Source organism: Barbus barbus, assembly GCF_936440315.1.
Source record: "Barbus barbus genome assembly, chromosome: 28".
Lineage (NCBI taxonomy): Eukaryota > Metazoa > Chordata > Actinopteri > Cypriniformes > Cyprinidae > Barbus > Barbus barbus.
Window position 1 is genome coordinate 4,321,339 of NC_136756.1, and position 22,529 is coordinate 4,343,867.

Sequence of the window (22,529 nt, forward strand, 5' to 3'; positions counted from 1 at the left end):
ATATCACGATGGAGGCATTGCCTCCTGTCACGTGACGTTCCCCTATTCATTCTCAATTACCCCCCACTAAACCCAGCGCAGGCTTTAGGGGTCTGTTAAAACTCAATGGGCTGAGGGGAGGCACGACAGACGCAGACTCCTGCTGTAACTTCACCACCTGGACACTCTTTAGAAAGAGTTTTATTTTGTAGTATTGGTGTTGTTATATTTTTGTTTACTACAAATTTTTTTCTCATCTAATTTTTATGAAGAGACACTTTATGAGGAAACACTTAAATCATATTTGGTGCATATGATTTAAGCATTTTCAGACGTGTCATTGTGGATGAGCAACTTTTGGAAACACTTAAAAACACTAGTGTGGACGGACAACATAATCAAAACAAAAATATGATATGAAATCATGGACAGACAAGAACACACTCTTCATTCACTCCTCTCATAATGGTGTCTATTATGGCCATTTTTTACATAGAATATGTAGATTTTGAGGCCAGGAGTTGATTTTTAAAAGGGGTGTGTGGGATCCTTTTGCACTTTGAGCTAAAAAAACATACTCAAACTCTGTCCATTGTTTCATCCATCCAGACAGACAGCTCTTGAGTGCAGTCGAGGTGAATGCAGTGTGTGTATGTATGTGTGTGTGTGTCTGTCTGTCTGTCTGTGAGTGTGTGTGTGTCTGAAACTTGTCTACATTTGCAATTAGCACTTTGTCTCCGAAGGTTGATTTTGGCGATGATGAGAAATGTTTCACACCCACCGACTGTTCTCCTGCTCTTTTCTCAACATTCAGAAGATGCTAATTATGGTGAATTATGATACCATATTATTATCACACTCTTCCTCTCATCTGCTGCCTCCTCATTTAAAGCTAGGTGTCGTGGAGAGGCAGTGAGGAAGAACAGATCGCTCTGAAATAGAAACAGCACTGTGAGATACAGTATATACTGAACACAGTCGTGATACACCTTATACAGCAGCAGAAGCACATGTGACAGTCACATGCTGTCCAGTCATCATCATCATGGAAATAAAACTTTTTAGTTCAGTTAGTGTAGTGTTGTAATTTATCTGTCAACCCAATCAGATAATGAGTCAAGAGAAAGATGCGGCCCATTGGAAGTGGAGGGTCATGTGGTGTGTATTGCATTGCATGTGTTGAATCATGTGTTTCTCTACAGCTGTCTCTGCTGGCTAACCTGTCCGTGGCTAATCAGTGGTCACTAAAACTCGCAGCTAACGAACCCGTTCACCACATCATGACATTCGACCCAAGCGACCACAACTACCTGTACCTGATGACCACACACCACGTGAGTACTGCGACCTGCGAGAACCGAATGCATGCATAAATAATATCACTCAATATCAACAAGACAATATCAACATTCTAAGGATATTTTAAGCTGTTTGTGTCATGTGTGTGATCAGATGCTCTGTTTATCACGTTCAGCCGTGAGTGAGTTTGGCATGCGAGGTGATGAGAGAGCTGTGAAACTCAGCATATGACTGTGTGTTAGTCTGATGCTCACGAGCGTGTGTGTGTGTGTGTGTGTGTGCTCAGCTCCTGCGGGTCCAGGTGTCTGCGTGTGGACAGTACAGCTCCTGCAGCGAGTGTGTGAGCGCTGGCGATGCCCACTGCGGCTGGTGCACACTGGAGAGCAGGTAAAGCACTCGCTCTCGAACAGAGAAATAAAGCAATGATTTTCCAGGATCACGTCTTAATTAGCAGACTATATGGTACTCATGTGGTACTTTCTCATCATTTTTGAGCTCACATGCATCCATCTCCAACAGCATCTTTCATGTTTGAGAGCAGAAAGAAAGTCAAAGGTTTTTGGAGAAGCAGCCCTTTTGGGATTTAGTGACCGTCAAGCAAAGAATGACAAAATGGCATGAGTGGAATTTGTTGAGCTGAGTTTTTCAGAGCTTGAGATGTTTTGGGCTGGATTTCCTGTGGAGTTTATTTTTGTTCAAGGGTTTTCCTGAATGTCTGGAATTGACATCAAAAGTCACTGGGTGAAAGGCTCAGACGAAGCAGCGTAGATGTTCTCTGCTTCACTCAGTTCTAGCATCTATATGTGCTAATTGTTCTCATGATAGTGGCTCTTTCAGGGGAAAATGTCAAACTGCACTGAGAGACTTTTCATCCCATCTGTGCGAGAGAGAGTCTGCATACATGATAAGGCCAATACTCTATTTTATTGCAACTGCATTTTTTTAAATAAAAGTTTCTGTTGTAATTCGTATTTGATTAGTCAGCCTAACTAATTGGACGATTGGATTACAGTTGAAGAATTTCACATCCATTCAACAAAAAACAAAATATCTGTTCAGACTAAACTTTGTATCTGGATGTATCTGTAATTTCATCGCGGTCTCTTTAAGCTGCTCTTGTATCTTACTGTCCTCTCTGACTCTCTGTTTTCTCCGGCTGAGAGTCTGTCTGGACTCAACATCAGATCTGTATCTCATTGAGCAATAAAGTACAGTAGACAGACCTTCATGATGTTCAGGCCCTTTACTCCCTAACAGTCCCCATTATAAAAGGCGAGGAGCTCAGTTAATGATGTTTTATATGCGTGTTCAGTGGGTCTTTAGGAGCAAAAGTGGTCAATAATATATACAGTATGATGATTTCATCCAAAGTGTCATGGTGAGCGGTTCATTCTGTGGATACTGAAACCATGACCTTTACTACTGCTGTTTATGATTTATGGATTATAATTTCAGATTGAGCATGAAATCTTTTACTGAAATAGCTTGTATTGCTTTTAACATTCAACAAACGGAATATGATGTGTTTTTTTTATTAATGAATAATGCAATATATGAAAATAATAATTGGAAAATGTGTGAAATCTTGTGTATCCACAAGTCAGAGTTCACCAAACCTAAACTAACAGAAACCTGAGCTTATGTGTCTGTGTGTAAGTGTGTGTTTGATGTGTGTGTTGTGCCGCAGGTGTTCGGTTCAGAAGGACTGCTCCAGGGGGACTCTGGGCCGCTCGTGGATCAGCACAGGGGACGGAGTCCAGCAGTGTCCCTCCATGACCATCACACCCTCAGAGATCAGCCGCTTCGCTCACATGAGGGTACAACACACACACGTGCACACACACACGCTGTGGTCAGTGCTCACTTTATGAGCATGTTTGTGCACTGAACTGATTTGCATAATTCATTGCAAGCGAAACAACAGAGACAAACTGTGCAAATAAACAACACTATAAACGAGATGCAACCTATTCTTAGTCAACTCACAGACAACCAGCCCAGAGTTTGTGAAAGCATCTCAGCAGAACACTGACTCTGATCCTTCACTTCATCTGTAGCTCCTGCAGTACATCAGATTCTAGCTCAGATTGCAGGCTGTTCATTGTAAGTGTTACTCTTAAATGTGAAAGATCTTATGTGAAGGATATTTGAGGTAATTAGTTTCTGTCCTGGATGAATCTCTCGCTGCCAGAGGAAAGGACTCTTCAGCCCAAACAGGAAACAGGAAACAGACAGCAATGTCAGGAAGTCTGCCATCCTGACAACAATAGAGCTCAATGTGGCGTGTGATAGCAGAGATGAGTGTGTGAAGAGAGAGGAGTCCTGTTACTCTCAGAGTCTGCTGGCTTACAGTTACTGATGAATGTCAAGAAAAACAGTCTGGGTCATTTTTCACCCTAAAATCCAAAGAACAACAAGGTATTATATTTGTATAAACAAAATTAAGCTTTTTTGTTTCTAATTATTATTTAAGTTAAGCACACAGATTTCCTCTTCCTGTCTTCTGGTTTTGGGGTGAGCTGTGGCTGTGTGTTTTGTTTGGTTGACACTGATGCAGAGGCAGTGTGTGTGTGTGTGTGTGTGTGTGTGTGCCTGGTATTCACTATGTAAATCTGTAGTTTTTTGAAAATATAAAAAACCAGAAAGTTTCATGTGAGGTGTAGGGCGATAGAAAATACAGTTTGTAAGGTATAAAAACCATTATGCCTATGGAATGGCCCCAAAAAACATGGACACATGTCTTGACACACACACTCACACAACGTGTGTGTGAGTGTGTGTCAAGTCAAGTCACCATTATTTCTATAGTGTTTTTTACAATGCTGATTGTGTCAAAGCAGCTTTACAGTATTAAATAGGGAAATAGTTTTCCGTTCTCCTCCGGCCAGACAAAACCAGCAGTTTAATTCTAGGCTGCAGCAAAGTCAGATTGAGCAGAGGACTCTGGTTCCTGTGGTCTTGTGCTGAGGACCGTTTAGCAGATGAGGTCTTCGGAGGGAATCTGTCTCTGGGGCTCATCTAGTTGTCCTGGTCTCTGCTGACGTTCAGGGCTGTAGAGTTCATCTCTAGGTGCTGGTCCACCATCTGGGTTGGATACAGCCTGGATCTGGTGGCTACGGTAACCTCGGAATAAGAAAGAAACAGACTAATATTAGCGTCGATGCCATTTTTCTTACGATGTAACAAGTACATTAGATGTTATGGGAAGTGTTCCCATTCCGGATTACCTAATTAATGCTGCCTAACAATCCTTTAACAGATTTGAATATTACAAATGTCTTAGTGTGTTATGTGTAAGCCAGGTTAAACAGATGGGTTTTTAATCTAGATTTAAACTGACAGAGTGTGTCTGCCTCTCGAACTGTGTTAGGTAGATTGTTCCAGAGTTTGGGAGCTAAATAGGAAAAGGATCTGCCATCCGCAGTTGATTTTGATATTCTAGGTATCATCAAATCGCCAGAGTTTTGAGATCGTAGCAGACGCGAAGGAATATAATGCAATAAGAGCTTGCTCAAATACTGAGTATTAAATACTAAGTACACTGTCAAGTATTAGACAGTGTTCTAGGTTATTACATGCAGAGGATTTCAGTCCTATAATTAACACCTCTGTTTTTTCAGAAGTTAATTGTAAGAAATTACTCGTCATCCAGATTTTTATATCGCCTATGCATTCCATTTTTCAAATTGGTATGTTTCACCGGGCCACAAAGAAATATAGAGCTGAGTATCATCAGCATAACAGTTAAAGCTAACACCATGTCTCCTGATAATATCTCCCATGAGTAAAATGTAAAGTGTGAAAAGTAACGGTCCTAGTACTGAGCCTTGAGGTACTCCATACTGCACTTGTGATCGATATGATACCTCTTCATTCACTGCCAGGAATTGATGGCGGTCAGATAAGTACGATTTGATGTGATGTGTGTGTAGCATGTACAGTGGTAGCATGTGCTAATCATCTGCTCCTTTCAGCACGTGGGGATCCTGATCAATGGCAGTGTGCCGGATCTTCAGGGTCTGGAGGTGGAGTGTGATTATGGCGTGGGAATCACCACAAATGCCACTGTACATCTAGACTACGGCACAACACAAATCCAGACCTGCCCTCTGCCACCCCCACACATGTATCCCACAATCCCCTTCGGCACAGGTACATACACAAACAGAGCTTGCTCTGAATCTTTGCTAAATAATTCCAGCTGTATGTTATTGTATAAATGTACTGAATGTTTCTAAGGCTGTCAAAGGCAAAAAGCAGCCAGAAACACATAATGTGCGATCTTTGTCATGTATTTTGCTAGAAGATGCTGAGACATCATTAAAAGTTCAGCCCACAATATGTTTAGTGTCTTATATGTAGTGTAGAATGATTTGTCTGTGTTTAGATCATGTCACGATCCAGGTGAACATCAAGGTTAATGGTGTTCCTGTGGTTTCTGGAAATTTCACCATTTATGAGTGTGAACGAACAGGAGAAATCCACCTCAAAACTGCGTGAGTTAACACAGACACACTCTCTCACACACCCCACTGACTCTCTCTCTCTCTCACACACACACACACACGCACACACACACAGACACACACACACACTTGTATTCCTATCATTATGGGTTCATTCCATAGGTGTAATGGTTTTAATACTGTACAAACTGTATTTTCTATCCTCTTTCTTACTCTAACCCTACACCTAAACCTACCCCTCACACATTCTCAAAACACTTAATTCTGTGTGATTTATAAGCATTTTTCCTCATGGGGACATAAAAAATATCCACACAAGGTCAAAATCTACTGGCATTTTATATTACATAACTTTATGATGATATTTTGTTTTGGATAATCCTGTGACTGAAAGGTACTTCATCTCTTTTTTCTCTTTTTATTTGGAACTTGACAAGATTATTCATGAACTAGTGGATCTTAGTTTACATCTGTGAAGCGTACCATTATATTCCACACTAATCCATATTCTGTGGTGTAGTAAAGGAATAGTAAAGTCTGTGCCACATTTCTGCTGTCACAGCACACATGCTGTTATCATAAAGCACAGTCTTCAGATGGAAAGAGCGGTGTAAAAGTGCAGCGTGCCTGTCAGGTACGTGTCAGTTCATTTACATCTGCTCATCTGTGAAGGTGATAATAAGCTCAGGGCCACAGGAGAGGCAGCGCAATGTATAACTTCACATCTGTAACAGCATCTTCCGCATGTTAACATAGTTTAAATAATTTGCACCAGTCCACACTCTTCACACTGATCTATATATGACTCTCAAAGGCTAAACCGAGCCAGATTCTCCACCGCCAACACCCGAGTACAACCCACAACAGAGACTCTTAGAATGACAATCTCTGGTCAGATTTCAGATTTTTTACTTTACAAAATCATACTATTATAACACAAAGATTTATTTATGCAAAACACACACACACACACACACACACACACACACTCTCTCTCGCTCTCTCTCTCACACACACACACACACACACTGGGCAGCTATCCTTGTAGAGACTCTCCATAGGTGTAATGGTTTTTATAATGTACAAACTGTATTTTCTATCGCCTTACACCAACCCTACACCTAAACCTACCCCTTACAGGAAACTTTCTGCATTTTTAGATTTTCAAAAAACTTTATTCCGAATTATTTATAAGCTTGTTTCCTCATGGGGACCTAAAAAATGTCCACACAAGGTCAAAATTTACTTGTATTACTATCCTTGTGGGGATATTTGGACCCCATTATGTGATAAATACCAGGTACACACACAGAGACTCACTGATACACACACACACACTGTGGCCCCCCAGAGAGACTCTCAATCAGACATCAGTCACACCATCATGAGAGATACAGTCTCTGACCGCAGTAACACCCCACTGACTCTCTCTCTCACACACACACACACACACACACACACAGAGAGAGCAGTGCTGGAGTTTATCTTAAACAAACACAATGCCTCGTTCAGTCTGTGATAACGGTGTGATGAATGCTGGGGTAATTGTGTGGCTCCGCTGACGCTCATCAGTGTTTGTGAGGATGAGAAGACTCTCAGCACTGTTTCACACAGTTATTTCTGATCTCTGGTCTGTTTCACACGTGCACACGTTTACCGAGAGACGGTCAGTAAGCAGTCTTGCTTCAGTGCTTCAGACAGTTGTCTGTTTTTTTTCAAACACATGTAAAGTGTTGGGAAGGTTACTTTGGAAAAGTAATCAATTACAGATTACAAGTTACCCTATTTAAAATGTAATAAGTAACTATTTCAGTTACTTTATTCTAGCAATTTTTTTCAACTGATTAACAGTTGAAAACATTCAATAGAAAATAAGAAAAGTAATAAAGTAATCCAGCACAGCCACCACAAAATCAGACTGTGGCACCAATTTTTACTTTGAGACTGTTCTGAGGTTAAATGCAGATTTAAAATCATAAGCTATAGTTGAATAGCTATGATACTGTTTTTTTTTTTCTTTTTTAAATCCAATCTTTGCATAATTATGCAAACAATCTAACAATGCTCTGGGAAAAAAACAGTTAATCTTAAAAAAATTTAAGCATTACAGTTACATGTATTTAGTAATTAAATGACATAATTATTTTACATGTAACTAGTACTAGTTGAACACACTTCTGCAGTTCTAAAGCAGAGCTCTAATTTGTAAGGTTTAACAGGGGTGTGATATAAAAAATAATTAAGAAGCAATGCTGTAAGAACACATTTTTACCTCCACATGGACACATGGACTGCTTTCTCTTAGTTTTTTTTTTTGTTTTTTTTTACGATGACTAGGATCTGCTTCTCAGTACTTGTGTCACTCTTTCAGTGAGCACAACAGCAGCTGTGTGGCTGAACTGTGCATCGTTTATCATTGTTTTGACAAAATACATTCAGTGACATTTTTCAAATCACATGCATTCATTTCTCTCTCCGAAACACAAAAATTACCAAAACTCAGTGGACCTACAGGCAGCTTTGTGCCTTTACATATGTAAAATAAACTGCTGAAAGCCTAAACATAACACAAAATTGAATAAGACAGCATTTCTACAGCAATGCCATATTGAAATATATTCCATATGTAAACAATGAAATACTATCAAAACCATTCAGTGTAGCTGAACACCTGCTAAAGCTGTTTCTATACTGAGAAATAGTGAAAAATGTGCCCTTGAGATTGAAAAAGTTGTAAATGATGTTCAGAATGCTGCTATTCATCAAAAAGCCAGGTAACACAAGCTGATTTCATGATAGTGTGCAAATATTGTCCAAGTTGGCTATTTCATATGAATTCATGCACTCTGACTCATATATGTAAACACTGAGAGTGAAGGTGAACCCTGATGAGTGTGTGTGTGTGTGTGTGTGTGTGTGTGTGTGTGTGTGTGACCTGCAGGTGCACAAGCTGTCTGAGCACGGCCTGGCGCTGTTACTGGGACCCACGGCTCAATCTGTGTGTTTCCAGCAAAGAAAACATTTTGCACGACCTTCTGGAGGTGAGAGGCGCTGCGTCACACACTCACACCTGCTCATTACAGCACCATACACTGGGTTCACAAATATGTCACAAATATGATTTAAGTGTCATATGGGACAGAGATACAGTAGCTTCAGGTTTTAGAGAGCTTATCCCAAGGTAAGGCCAGAGAAGGCAGTATAGATTAATTTTCTGTCCAAACCCTCGAGCGGCGCCCATCCGCACCTCATTATAGATGTGACACATGAATAATGTGTCCTCAGCAGAGAACGCATTCCCAGCATGCACCATAGTGTAGAGCCATGTGGACCATGTGTAACCACACCAACCCAGGACCTCCACATCCAGCATCTTCACCTCCAAGATCGTCTGAGACCAGCCACCCGGACAGCTGCTGCAACAATCGGTTGTGAGGCCGGTTGGATGTACTTCCAAATTCTCTGAAACACCTTTGGAGACGGCTTATGGTAGAGAAATGAACATTCAATTCACGGGCAACAGCTCTGGTGAACATTCCTGCAGTCAGCATGCCAATTGCAAGCTCCCTCAAAACTTGCGACATCTGTGGCATTGTGCTGTGTGATAAAACTACACATTTAAGAGTGGCCTTTTATTGTGGCCAGCCTAAGGCACACCTGTGCAATAATCATGCGGTCTAATCAGCATCTTGATATGCCACACCTGTGAGGTGGATGGATTATCTCGGCAAAGGAAAAGTGCTCACTAACACAGATTTAGACAGATTTGTGAACAATATTTGAGAGAAATATGTGTTTTGTGTACATAGAAAAAGTCTTAGATCTTTGAGTTCAGCTCATGAAAAATGGGGACATTTATAATTTTGTTCAGTATATATATATATATATATATATATACTGTGGTGTAACTGCTGAAGAAACATCTCTAGTTGCCTAGATCTTGATATGCAACTATAGATGGCCATATGTAACCCTCATAACCATGAATTTTTCAGACGTTTAACAGTTTAGTTTCAATAATTGTTATGGCTGGAAAGAAGAGGAAGTTTAGAGACGTTAATGTTAAAGTTTGTTTATCAGCACAAAAGAATGATTTCAAAACAGCTGCATGTTTCTCTCATTTTGACCTTGAAAATAACACACATTGCTGAATTGTGCAGCGTAAAAAACAGACTGCTGGGAAATGTGGCGATTCAAGAGACATTTTGGTCGACACGTAGCAGAAAAAAAGAAGATTTTTTGTGTTTTTCTCATATGCTAACACTTCATCTTTTCATAAAAACACACTGAGGCGCAGAATGTGGTGTGATTGTGCTTGTACAGCCATAAATAACTGATGTTTGCATTTTAACTGTGCCCACCCTTCCTCTGGTGTTGACATGTTCCCTCATACACACACACACACACACACACACACATTGCAGACTGCTTGCATTCATAGGTCTCTAAATACCGCTCACTATTGTTTAGTTGAATCTCATTTGTTCTCACCTCTTGTTTCTGTCCCAGAATTCCTCGTCCTGTCCCAGGATGCTGGCCTATGATGTTCCTCCACTGCCCTCTGGAAGCACTCATGTCTTCTCCCTGGAGCTCAAGAACATAGAGCATGTAGGACTTGAGTGTCTATTCACACACACACACACACACACTCTTGCAGATGTGGTTTATGGGGACTCTCCATAGGCATAATGGTTTTTATACTGTACAGACTGTATTTTCTATCCTCTTACCCTAACCCTACACCTAACCCTAACACTCTTACACAACTACAGGCATTTGTTGAATTTCATAAAACACAGTTTAGTATGTTTTTAAGACTTTTGGTTTACTGGGACGCATGTTTACATTGTAGTACCAATGTCATTATGTACATTTGTGTCTTCATAAACCATATAAACCAGAACACACACACACACACACACAGACAGATGTGGCCCCTGTCAGGGCTCTGTCTCAGTATTGATGGGCTGTGGGTTGTGGCTCTTTTGACCCTGTTCACTCACTCTTCAAACAGTCTGTATAAAATAGCATGGTGTTTGAAGAGCCTGTGCTGAGTGGATGTTGTTTGTAAAGGCTGGAATACTCTACATCTGCAACGCAATCCAGGCAAACAAGAGAAAAACATGTTCACAGACGTTCACTCTGTATTCCCCAGTAGACTTCCACTGGAAGTGTGTTACTCTCAGAGTGTTTTGTGCCGATTCTTGCAAACTGAGGGATGACCCTGTTGAAAAAACAGCATGCTGGTTAGGTGTGTTTTGAAGCATGGCAGCTGGTTTGAGCTGGTTTAAGCTGGTCCTTATTTGGTCATGAGCTGGTTTAAGATGGTCCTAAGCTGGTCATGAGCTGGTTTGAGCTGGTCTAAGCATCTAGCTCCTTCTCAGGACCAGTTTAAACCAGCTCGAACCAGCTGTCATGCTTCAAAACACACCTAACTAGCATATGCTGGGTGTTTTTTCAACAGGGGAATGTGTTTTCTGTGGTAGATCAGCCGTTCCAATTGTGTTCTTCTGTGCATCAGAAATGAGGTAGGAATGACAAGACATGCTCTTCTGCAAGCTGTAGAGTAATGTAGTCACCTTTCACAGACCTGAAGTAGCCAGTAGTCCCAGATCAGGTCAGCAGGTCAGAAGCACACGTCTTTGATTGAGCTAACAGCTAAACGCTGAATCTCACACAGACTGTTGTGCTGTGGCTAATGAAGGCCTCGCAGCGCTTCCTCTCTGTGTGGGTCTGCATTATGGCTTCCAGATGTGTGTGTGCGGGTCTTCATCATGACGTCTGAGTGTATTCTGAGCACAGTGTGGGAATGACTCTAGAGGGGAAGAGGGGTTTCTGAGCTCTGTGCTGGAGGATCAGGAGTGTGATGTGATGGTGTGGTTTGTGAGGACACACTCAGAGATCTGTCTGATCTGATCTTGTGATGTTGTCTGCGCATGCCTTGAGTCCCTCGGGACGCTCTTTTGGGATTGGACATAGCTGTGGCTCCGCTCGTCACGCTCTGTGTGTGTGTGTGTGCAGGGCACGGAGCTGGACTGTGATTTGGGTGATGGGCAGCTGTACAGAGCGCAGTGGCTGGACGGGCTGGCAGTGAACTGCAGTGGGGTGACCGTAAGTTCATGTCTGATTGACTCGCTCTCACACCGACAGAGCAGCTCCAGTCTCATTCACTCCTTAACACATCATACAGCAGGTTTCCTCAACTGCATCTGTGATTTACGGATGAATAAAAGTGTGTCATTGGTTTGTGCAGCTAAAATCTACAATGTGGAGTGAGATATTACACCTGAATCTGCGGAGAAGAGGAACCAGCACATATATAGACAGTCCAAAGGCAATGACAGGTATCAGCTCACACACACACACACATACTGATAACAGATGGTTCGCTGGTGTCCTTAAGAATGTGTGAGAAATCCGTGTAGTAATCACATTAATGCTGAGCATGTGCCTCATCACCATCAGACTGTCTGCTGCTGACACTGACTCATCACAACACACACACACACACACACACACACACACACACATACACACACACTGTTTGAATGGGGGCATTCCATAGACTTCTATGGCTTTATATACAGCTAGCTACAAACCTTTTTTTCTGTTATAGTTTTTGTCAACATCAGCTAATCAACATCAAGATTTTAAGTTAAAAATGTATATGTAGGTATATTGTAATAAATGTTTTAAGAGTAGAATAAAAGATTTGTTTTATTTTAGAATAAAAATTTGATCAAAGTACATTTAACAAGAAAATACTATTTCAGTACTTCAAAGTTTGGCATGCAGTTTAATGTGTCAATTACCATTTCTTAGCTATTGTGAAATTTACTAGCACTTTCTGAATGAAAATTGTCTGCACCATTTTTTAGTGTTTGAGGGAATGTGTAAATTTTAAGTAGTGATTTTATATATTTTTTAGTTTTTCACCATTAATGTAATTACCTTTGTCTTCACTAGTTGACTTGAGTGGTCCTGCAGTGTGATGAATGAATGAACTCATTGTGTAATAATGTGTAATAATGCACATGTAATAACTGAATTTCATTCAAAGAGAAATTTCAGTACATGCTGTTTTTGTTCATTAATGGTTAAAGTTTTCATATGTGTTGTTTGAGAGTTCACTGCTTATTTCTTATATCAGTGACACAGTTGTTGACTGTTAGAGTGAGTAGTCCAGTGAGCAGCAGCGATGACGCTGGTGTTTTAACACAGATATGATCAAACACACAGACTGATCTGCAGGCCTGTAGTGTGTTGATGCCTGTGTCCCCAGTTCACCCGCAGGCTGCCCTGCCTGACCCTGACCGGGTTAAAGCACTGCTTCAGAGGACAGATGTGTAACGTGTGTGTGTGTGTGTGTGTGTGCAGTGGAGATGTACAGCTGCAGCGCGGGCAACAGCGACTGCTCTCAGTGTTGGGGCCGTCAGATGCAGGGCCACATGTGTGTCTGGTGTGATAACAGCTGTCAGCAGCAGGACCAGTGCCACGCCATCACCACACGCTGCCCGGACCCACACATACAGAAGGTACCGCACACACACACACACACACACACACACACACACGCACACACACACACACACACACACGCACACTCACACACACTCACACACACACACGCACACACGCACACGCACACACACACACGCACACACACACGCACACACACACACGCCCACACACGCACACACACACGCACACACACACACACACACATACACACACACGCACACTCACACACACTCACACACACACGCACACACGCACACACACACACACACACACGCACACACACACACGCACACACACACGCGCACACACACACGCACACACACACACGCACACACACACGCACACACACACACGCCCACACACGCACACACACACGCACACACACACACACACACACACGCACACACACACACACACACGCACACTCACACACTCACACACACTCACACACACACGCACACACACACACGCACACACGCACACTCACACACACTCACACACAGACGCACACACGCACACACACACACACACACGCACACACACACACGCACACACACACGCACACACACACACGCCCACACACGCACACACACACGCACACACACACACACACACGCACACACACACAACACCCTAACCAGGTTTCCATCCAAGGATTTTTTTGCGAAAAAATATTTAGCGCTTTAAAATATTTACAATATAGCTGATGGAAATGCCAATTATCGATTAAATTTCTCATGTGTCGACAAAATCTTTTTCCGTTTAACTTTAGCGCATAAATTCCATATCCATACTTCAAATGTTACAAAAATTTATTTGGAAACAGTTTTTGTCGAGAAAAGGAGCTTTAACGCAAATAAATGTGGAGTCACATGACAGAATTAGCCTATAGACAGCTCGTGTTCATGTGTTGCTCATGTTAAAGCACCTTTCCCTGTAGTTCAAAAGCATATTAAATCATATTCATATTATTCAAATGTATCTCAAATTATTTTACACATGGTAAGAAAAAGACGATACCTCTCAAACATACTTATCTTAGTTTGGTGTTAGCAGGCTAGCCTATGTTTACAGGATGATTATTAGTGTTTTTTACAGTGCACTGTTCAGGTTAAATAGCCTGTAGTGCTTTCAGCTTGACCACCATAACCCGTGATATTATGCCAAGCACAGTTGTTTTACATGAGCGTGAAGTACAAAAGTTTAAATTAATTCCTTTTGGCTTCTTAGCTTCTTATATTTTTTATTCTTGCTTTGTTCGGAGTTCTTTCTACCGTTAAATTAGTTGTGGAGTGAGGAGAAATAAAATATTTGTTTCATGTTTCTTCAATATTTTTGGCTGACAGTATTTTATTATGACATGAACAGGCTGTGTTTAACTGCGCGAGGCGCCGGCACGATCGCTTGTGTATTTTTATTGTTTTTTTTTTTCCTTGTAAAAGTGGAAACTTGCATTGTTGCAGTTTTTTTTTTTTTTTTTTTTTGTTAATTCATTAATTATTTAGAAAAATATATTTTGCATATGGGCCTGTTTCTGTTATGTATAATAGCTTATGTTTTCCTCCGTTCACAGAAGCAGGTCACGTTCATGTAGTTTATCCTGCTTTTTGCGAGTATAAAATGAATGAGATGATAAAATGAGTATATTTGTAATGGGTCAAGCCACCTATCAAATTAAATTTAATTTAATTGTAATTTAACAATCTTGTCGGTTAACGGTTAATATGACGGTCGGTTAGGAGAAATAAAATAACTGGAATGAACATTCATATTTCCTATAAACGTTAATCAGAAAAATGCTAATAATACAACTGCAACTGTTTATGATCATTGCTTGATCTATCTAGTCTATAACAAAGTACAAAAAAAAAAAAAACTTAATAAAACACTTAATAATAATTATTTTATGTAGGCCTATACAATTTAATATAGGCTTTTTTTGTTTGTTTGTTTCAAATGGATGAAGAACAGCTAGTCTAGCCTATAATTTACGCAAAAGGATAAATTATGCATGGAAACAACTCAAGGGCAATATTTTTTTGCGATACACCAAAACGTATGCGACAATTAGTTTTTTAGGGATGACGTCACGACGCACACCATTTTATCGGTGAAAGGCCAGTCGAATGGAAACAGGCTGTAGACAGCAAAGTTTTTTTTAACGCACATTTCTCTGTCGATAACAAAACAGCACACAATCTGGATGGAAACTTGGTTAGTAAGGTTAGACAGAGACTTTAACTCCTATTTCTCAGACGTTTCTTCTGTTGAGATAGCTCTCTCTAAATGAAAATCCGGTCATTGTTTATTCACCCTGACATTCTTCTGAAGCTGTACAAGCTTCTTTTGTTTTCTGGGCAGGAAACAAAGCATGCTACATTATTTAGACAAAGACAGGAGGTCCGTGGCTTTAGAACAACACCGATATGAATGGAACGGTTCCTTAAACTCCTCTAGAGTTTTAACAATGTGTTCAAGTCTGCTCAGATTCATCAATACGAAAGTGTGCAGAGAGAAGTTAGAGTCAGCTGTAAAATAAACATTTATCTTGTTATCTGAGCTGTGAGATCCATATTACTTCTGCAATAAATTGCTGTCTAATGTACTTTAGTCTTTTTTATGTTGGTGAGTTACGTGACACACATCAAATACACAGTTTTACATTTCCGCTGTATTAGTCTTTTATAATATTGTTCCACAACCAGCTAACGAGTTAGAAACACGGAAGGGATCAGTTTGGGTTTGACATAAACAAACATGATTTAATAAGACAGTATAAGAGGTAAATATGCTGTAGTGCTTTTCCCTGAGGATTGATCACCACACACACGTGAAACTTGAGCTTGTGTTGGCTTCCTTCATGTGTTACAGGAGTGCTCAGATAGCGTGTGTGTGTGAGCTCGGTAACTGTGGCTGTCCTAGCATTCCCTCAGGCTCATGTCTGCAGTTGAATGTGTTTAAGAACAGCGTGTGATTTGTGTGCTCTGCTCACACATTCTCTGTCTGTCTCTGTGTCTCGCTTCGCTGAGGGTGTAAATGAAGGGAGCAGCAGGTAAAATGAAGTGAAGCGGGACTCATTACACTCCGAGTGCTAATGATGCTCGCGGGACTGTTTACAGGCCGTCACAGATCTCACACATGCGTCTTTCCATATCCTACTTCAACGGCTTTCACTCTTTTTTAAGCAATACTGTCTTTGTGAGGAAACTTTTCAGTGCACCACTACCCAGAATTCCCTCTCCTCTGATAATATGACGGGCAGGACATTTCTTATTGAAACTAGTGGTCAACCGACACTTCTTTCTTGCTGATAACAATATCTCAAAATGAGATGAATTTAATGAACATGTATGTGATGCAATATTTAATTAAATATTTGCAAGCAAAATTTGTGGCTCTGACACATGACGAGTAGCTGAAAAACATGTTGTTGCTTCTGTAAACACCTCTATTTAACATTAAAAAGCAATGTCTAATGCCAACGATAGAGCAGCTTCTGCTTCTGTGGTTGAGTTGAGTAGTCCAGTCACGGTCCTCCTGTCAACAGCACAGGTTTGGCGCTGTTCATTTCAGATTCAGATTTATTCTTTATTGTCCCCAAGAAAGAGGAAACTTGTTTCCACAGACTGTACCCGAGCTGTAGTAGACAGAATACACACATAAGTGATACACACATATTTCCACCAAATACAAATCTCCAGAGTCAGTGCACATGATACACGTATACTGCACCAGATGTGCGTCAGCAGTCCTACACGCATAGTAGCACCAACAAAACTATATAACTTTTAAATTACACACTCCCCAGTTTCTGTGAATTTAACTTTCTAATAGCAGAGGGTACAAAACCTTCTATGAATGTCCGTGACATGATGGTCCAAATTAGTTTGTTGTCTAAGATAATGCCAAGGTACCTAAACAATTTCTACTGACTGGCCATTGATGAGTATTTCCATTTCCTTTTCCTGTTTGTCCCTCTTCAGCTCCTCCTGCCTCACTTCCTGTCGTCTCTCTCTGCTGACACTGCAGATGAAAGTGACCCAAAAAAAAACAAAAGTGTGTCTCTGTCATTCTTTCCTCTTTACTCACACTTCATTTATAAGCCACAGCACTGACCTGCACAGATACACAGAAACCTCATCTACTAAACAGCAACAATGTAGAGCAGTCGGTCACAACAAGCACATTTTCTGTGCATAAACTGGAATATTTGCATACTTTACAGCATCATTAATGTACATTTGATCTGCAGTGTTGGGAAGGTTACTTTGGAAATGTAACAGGTTACAGATTACAAGTTACCCTATCTGAAATCTAATAAATAGTGTAACTATTTCAATTGCTTTATTAAAGTAATGTAACTAATTACATTTGATAATTTTTTTGATTACTTTTTTAAATTTGTAACAAATGTTTTCAACTGTTGGTCATTTTCAAACAAGTAAAGCAGGCCGGGTTAAACTTACAGCTCAACACTGATTAATGACAGACTTTCAGAATCCTTCATCATTTTATTTAAGATTATAATAATGTGTGTGAAAATATTCAGATGTAAACCCCTTTGTAATTGCTAACATTCTCATAAGTGTGTGCGTGTGTGTGAGCGTGAGCGTGTGTGTGTGAGTGTGTGTCCGTGTGTGTGTGTGTGTGTGTTTTAGGTGTACAGATTGTTTATGAGTGAAGCTGTTTAGTCTGAAATCTGGATGACTTACCCAAACCTAATGAACATATAAACATGTTAGGTTTATGATAACTGCTCTGCCAGGATTTCAGAATAAACCGTGAGCTGATCTTCCCACTCACTCCTGCAGTGTCTCTTGCTCTCTTCTGTGAAACTGGCTGACCTGTAAGCGTGCTGGGCTGTTGGTTGTTTTCTCTGTTGATTTAGTGTCTCAGTCAGTGTGTGTTGTGTTGATGTGCAGGTCGAGCCGCTGTCGGGGCCGCTGACCGGCGGGACGCTGCTCACCGTGCAGGGCAGGAACCTCGGACACAGCACCACTCAGCTCAACGTCTCCATCGGCCATGTGCCCTGCAGAGTACTGCCACTATACTACACTGTCTCAGTCAGGTACAGGACACAGATCACACACTCACACCCTTCATTAGCTCCACGTGTGTGCACTGCATATCTACAGACACACACTACCTGCTGTTTAACCATGTTTAGACATTTCCTGCACTGAATGACAAATACATCACTGCACAGGGGTGCGTTTCCCAAAAGCATCGTTAGCTAACTATGGTTGTTAATTCCATTGAACTCTATTGGTAATGACGGAACTTGCGATCATAGCTGTTTTTGGGAAGCGCAACCCAGATCGTCATTTGGATGTGATTAACAGTTCAGACTGATATAATGTTGATTATAATGAGTTCATCTCCAAGTTGAAAAATCCAGCATATGCTGGTTAGGTATGTTTTGAAGCATGGCTGCTGGTTTGAGCTGGTCCTGTCATGAGCTGGTCCTAAACTGGTCATGAGCTGGTTTGAGCTGGTTCTTAGCTGGTCATGTGCTGGCCCTAAGCTGGTCCTGAGGAGGTTTAGGACCAGCTTAAACCAGCTCATGACCAGTTTAGGACCAGCTCAAATCAGCAGCCATGCTTTAAAACATACCTAACCAGCATATGCTGGATTTTTCAACAGGGCTGTGCTTCAGGTTTTACACTGGACACTGTTTATTGTGCAAAAGTACACAAAACTGATTAATTTAGCCTAAACTGTGATGTAGGCGGAAACCGTGTTTATCCTTGTTGCAGGTGAGCTATATTTAGTGTCATCTGGGTTGTTTTGTAATTGTATTTATGGTTTTTGGGGGCATCACATAGCTAATTATCCAAGCTTCACCAAATGACAGATGAGTTTATGGCTCGTGATCCAGCAGTTTGTGTGTGTGGCTACAGGTTGGTTTGTGAGACTGGTGCATCGTGGGAACAGACGAGCAATCATGTGACAGTGAGCGTGGCCGGGAACGCTGTGGGCGTTTCAAAGGACATCTTCTCCTTTGTGGTACGTGTAAATCTTTTGTTCTCTGATTTCCATTTCACACCCTCAGAGTGATGATCTTCTCCTGCATTCGCTCTTTTGTCTTCATCCTGATTTATTTTCCCATCACACCCTATACTGTGTGTTAGACCACCCTCTCATGAGGGATATCATGCTGATGCTGATGATACTGACAGATCTCTATACTTTCGCCAAACGTTTGGTTGCTGATTGAGAGGAGGGATGGCGCGCTCTCGAGATCAGCCGGATTCGCTGCAGTGGGACTCATGATGGGCTTTGCTTTGTTTTGTCTGAGGGAGTTTCTGGGCCAATGTCATTTTCACATGACATTGAGAGATACGGTGGCACATGTGGTTTGTTTTATAACTTAATGTGAAGGAACAGATTGTGATTTGGAGCCACTGAGCAGATCCACACTGAGTCTTCAGACTGATTTTAGCAGGAAACCTGTGGACTGGCGGCTGGTGGAAAATTTTCTAGACAGGGCGCCACATCCAACAATTTTAACATAAATCCCAGTATGATTTATTCCAGTATAACAAAAGGAAAAAATATTAAAACTTGAAAAATTAAAAAAAAAAAAAAAAAACAATTTCAAGATTAAGTTTGAGGATGATTCTCACAAAATTATATTTTCTGCAAGAATTTGTCCAAACAAATAAAAAAAATAATAATTTCCATAATTCGCAATTTATGTATACAGTGCAACAGCAAAAACTATGAGGGAAAAATAAATCTTACATTTGTTTAGATAATTTTCTATAACTACAAGTCAAGCTGAGTACAAAACAGAACCACACGGAGATGCCAACACACCAGTTGCCTTAATCTGACTGTATAGAAATAAATATGGATTCATTCAGAATTACTGAACAGAGCAAAACACAAATTAAAAAAGTCAAAGAAAACATTCTGAATTTGTCGAATGTGGTGATCTGAAGGCAGCTGGACATTATCAGTGAACAGTTCCTCTGTCAGAGTGAGTGTTGATATGTATATAAACACCACCGACCATCGCAAACTCCTATAAAAACACGCTTCTTCAGTGAGTGTCCATTATAAAACACTTGCCAGACATGCGATCATACTGAAATGTGCCCATGCAAAAAGCTATCAGAGAGCGCACAAACACGGTCCGTTTGTACATTAATAATAATGGATTTGTACGTCTAAAATCATACGATTGCTGCGTGTCACTGTAATTGTCTTTACCTCCATTACAATTGTCATCCATCTAAACTTTACTGGTTTGCTTTATTCAGCCCATACAGACTAGTCCTGACTTCATATTTCTTATTAATAGAGGTATGTTTGTTCCCACCAATCGCTGCACAAGTTAAGGTTACGTTCCCTCCCAGAACTCATAGAGATTGCACTCCAGTGCCTGCAGTTAAAAAAAAAAATCTTTGTATGGAAGTCTATGAGAACAGTCGGGGTGATTCTTGGCCAGAAAGAGATTGCCCAAAAAGGGACAGTACTCCACAAAATGACTCAACTCTGATTGGACTATATATACAGAGGCACAACAAACAGCATAGAATAGTGACAGCTGTGGCTGAATGTGATATAACTTTGGTGGTGCATCGCCCTGTCGCCCTAATGAAGACATCGCCCGTGCCTGAGGAATCTGGTGGAAAATTGGTAAATGTATTAAAGAGATCTGAGTATAGCCTGGGGACGATTGAGCTTAAACTGCTAGCTGTCCTTTGGACAGTAACTGGTTTTTAGCAGGTCAACCTGTCACCTTCTTACAAAACAGCTTGAGCACTTTCAGCCATTAGGAGCAGCTAGTTTCTTACTGGTCCAACATATTCAGTCAGCTTCAACCAGTTCATTCCTAGCTTGCATCAACAAGAAACCAGCCACCATGTTCCAAAACTCAGCTGGCAGCTCGAGGAAACTCACAACGGGTCAGACCCCAAGCTCCCCTAAAGACTAAAGACTCTGAGGCTACCCAAGACTGGTTTTGGTGTGAAATGGAGCTAGGACAGGGCTGGAAAACAGGATCAGAAATGGTTAAGAGGAAAGGCAGGAAGAGGGATGTGAATGTGGACTCCTCCAAAGCTCCTTCCTCAAACCTTTCACCGCTTCAGTCGCTGAGCTCAGGAAACATCTGGCTGAACAACACACACTCACACACACTTACGCTTTAATACGCTCCTCTTGACCCTCAGCTAGCCGCTAACCCCCCAGGATGTGATGTCATGTGGTCTGTGTGTGCTGTATATGTTCACATGTGTAGCGCTTACATTCACTCTACATGCCACATTACTTCTCAGTGACATGCTAGTTTAAACTAACCTTCCAGAACCGTTTATGTTTCTTGATGTGATCAAAGCTGCTGGTCTCTGACTTTATCAACACAGCTCGCACTGGTTAAAACATACTGAAATGTGCTCGCTAAGCTACAGCATTCAATATGAAAGCCTTCCTGATGGAAAATCCAGCTAAAGCCTGCTTGAAGTGAAATGTAACAGTGGGCTTGTAGCTGTTCCATGCTGGTTTAGTTGCTGGTAGATCTTCAGCCTGTCACAACAGCTGTATTTTGGAAAATAGTAGCTGATTTGTTGCTGCTCTGCCAGCTCTTTCCAGCGTGACGCTCAGTCAGATCTCAGACAGGATTGAACCATAGTTTATTTTTAACACTTTAAAGCAGGGATGCACGATATTATCAGAATTGATCAGAATCGGCCGATAATGGCTTAAAATGTAAACATCAGCATCGGCCAATTTGAAAACATTATGCAGATATGCCTTGCTGATAAGATGGATAGATCACATGTGCTCAGGGTGTTAAAGTGTGATAGTGACTTGTGTTTCTGAATAAATAAAGTGCTACCTATGTCATAAATTCCAAATTTAATATATACAGATTTAGTCATTAATATGTAATATATTTTTTCAAATGGATTATGAAAACATATACAATGTATGTACTCTTATTAAAAAACAATTTGTTTATAGTTTCCGCACAGGAGAGACTTGCTGTTTTAAAACAAAGCAAAATATATATCAGCATCGGCTAGTGGCCAAAATGATTTGAAAAATATCGGCAAAAATCTAATATCGTGCATCCCTACTTTAAAGAAGTTTTTGTTCTCTGTCCTCCATTTCACAGGAGCCCAGACTGCTGGAGTTCACGCCGCAGCAGGGTCCGCTCGCTGGAGGAACCAGACTCACCATCCATGGCCAGTTCCTGGACGCTGGATCCACAGTCAACGTCAAGATCAACGGGACTCAGAACTGCACCATCTCCATGTG

General features: G+C 41.0%; 1 protein-coding gene across 1 annotated transcript in view; it reads left to right on the top strand.

Moving 5' to 3' along the window:
* The window catches only part of LOC306848229 (plexin-D1-like), a 64,764-nt gene that overhangs the window by 8,095 nt on the left and 34,140 nt on the right, over positions 1–22,529 (top strand). Inside the window, exons 3-15 of the mRNA XM_079382646.1 lie at positions 1,182–1,313; positions 1,565–1,665; positions 2,966–3,095; positions 5,253–5,430; positions 5,666–5,774; positions 8,686–8,785; positions 10,254–10,352; positions 11,766–11,855; positions 11,998–12,088; positions 13,122–13,279; positions 18,188–18,333; positions 19,166–19,271; positions 22,387–22,526. Coding sequence (XP_079238772.1) covers positions 1,182–1,313; positions 1,565–1,665; positions 2,966–3,095; positions 5,253–5,430; positions 5,666–5,774; positions 8,686–8,785; positions 10,254–10,352; positions 11,766–11,855; positions 11,998–12,088; positions 13,122–13,279; positions 18,188–18,333; positions 19,166–19,271; positions 22,387–22,526 — 1,580 coding nt within the window. The remainder of the gene's footprint in view (positions 1–1,181; positions 1,314–1,564; positions 1,666–2,965; positions 3,096–5,252; positions 5,431–5,665; positions 5,775–8,685; positions 8,786–10,253; positions 10,353–11,765; positions 11,856–11,997; positions 12,089–13,121; positions 13,280–18,187; positions 18,334–19,165; positions 19,272–22,386; positions 22,527–22,529) is intronic.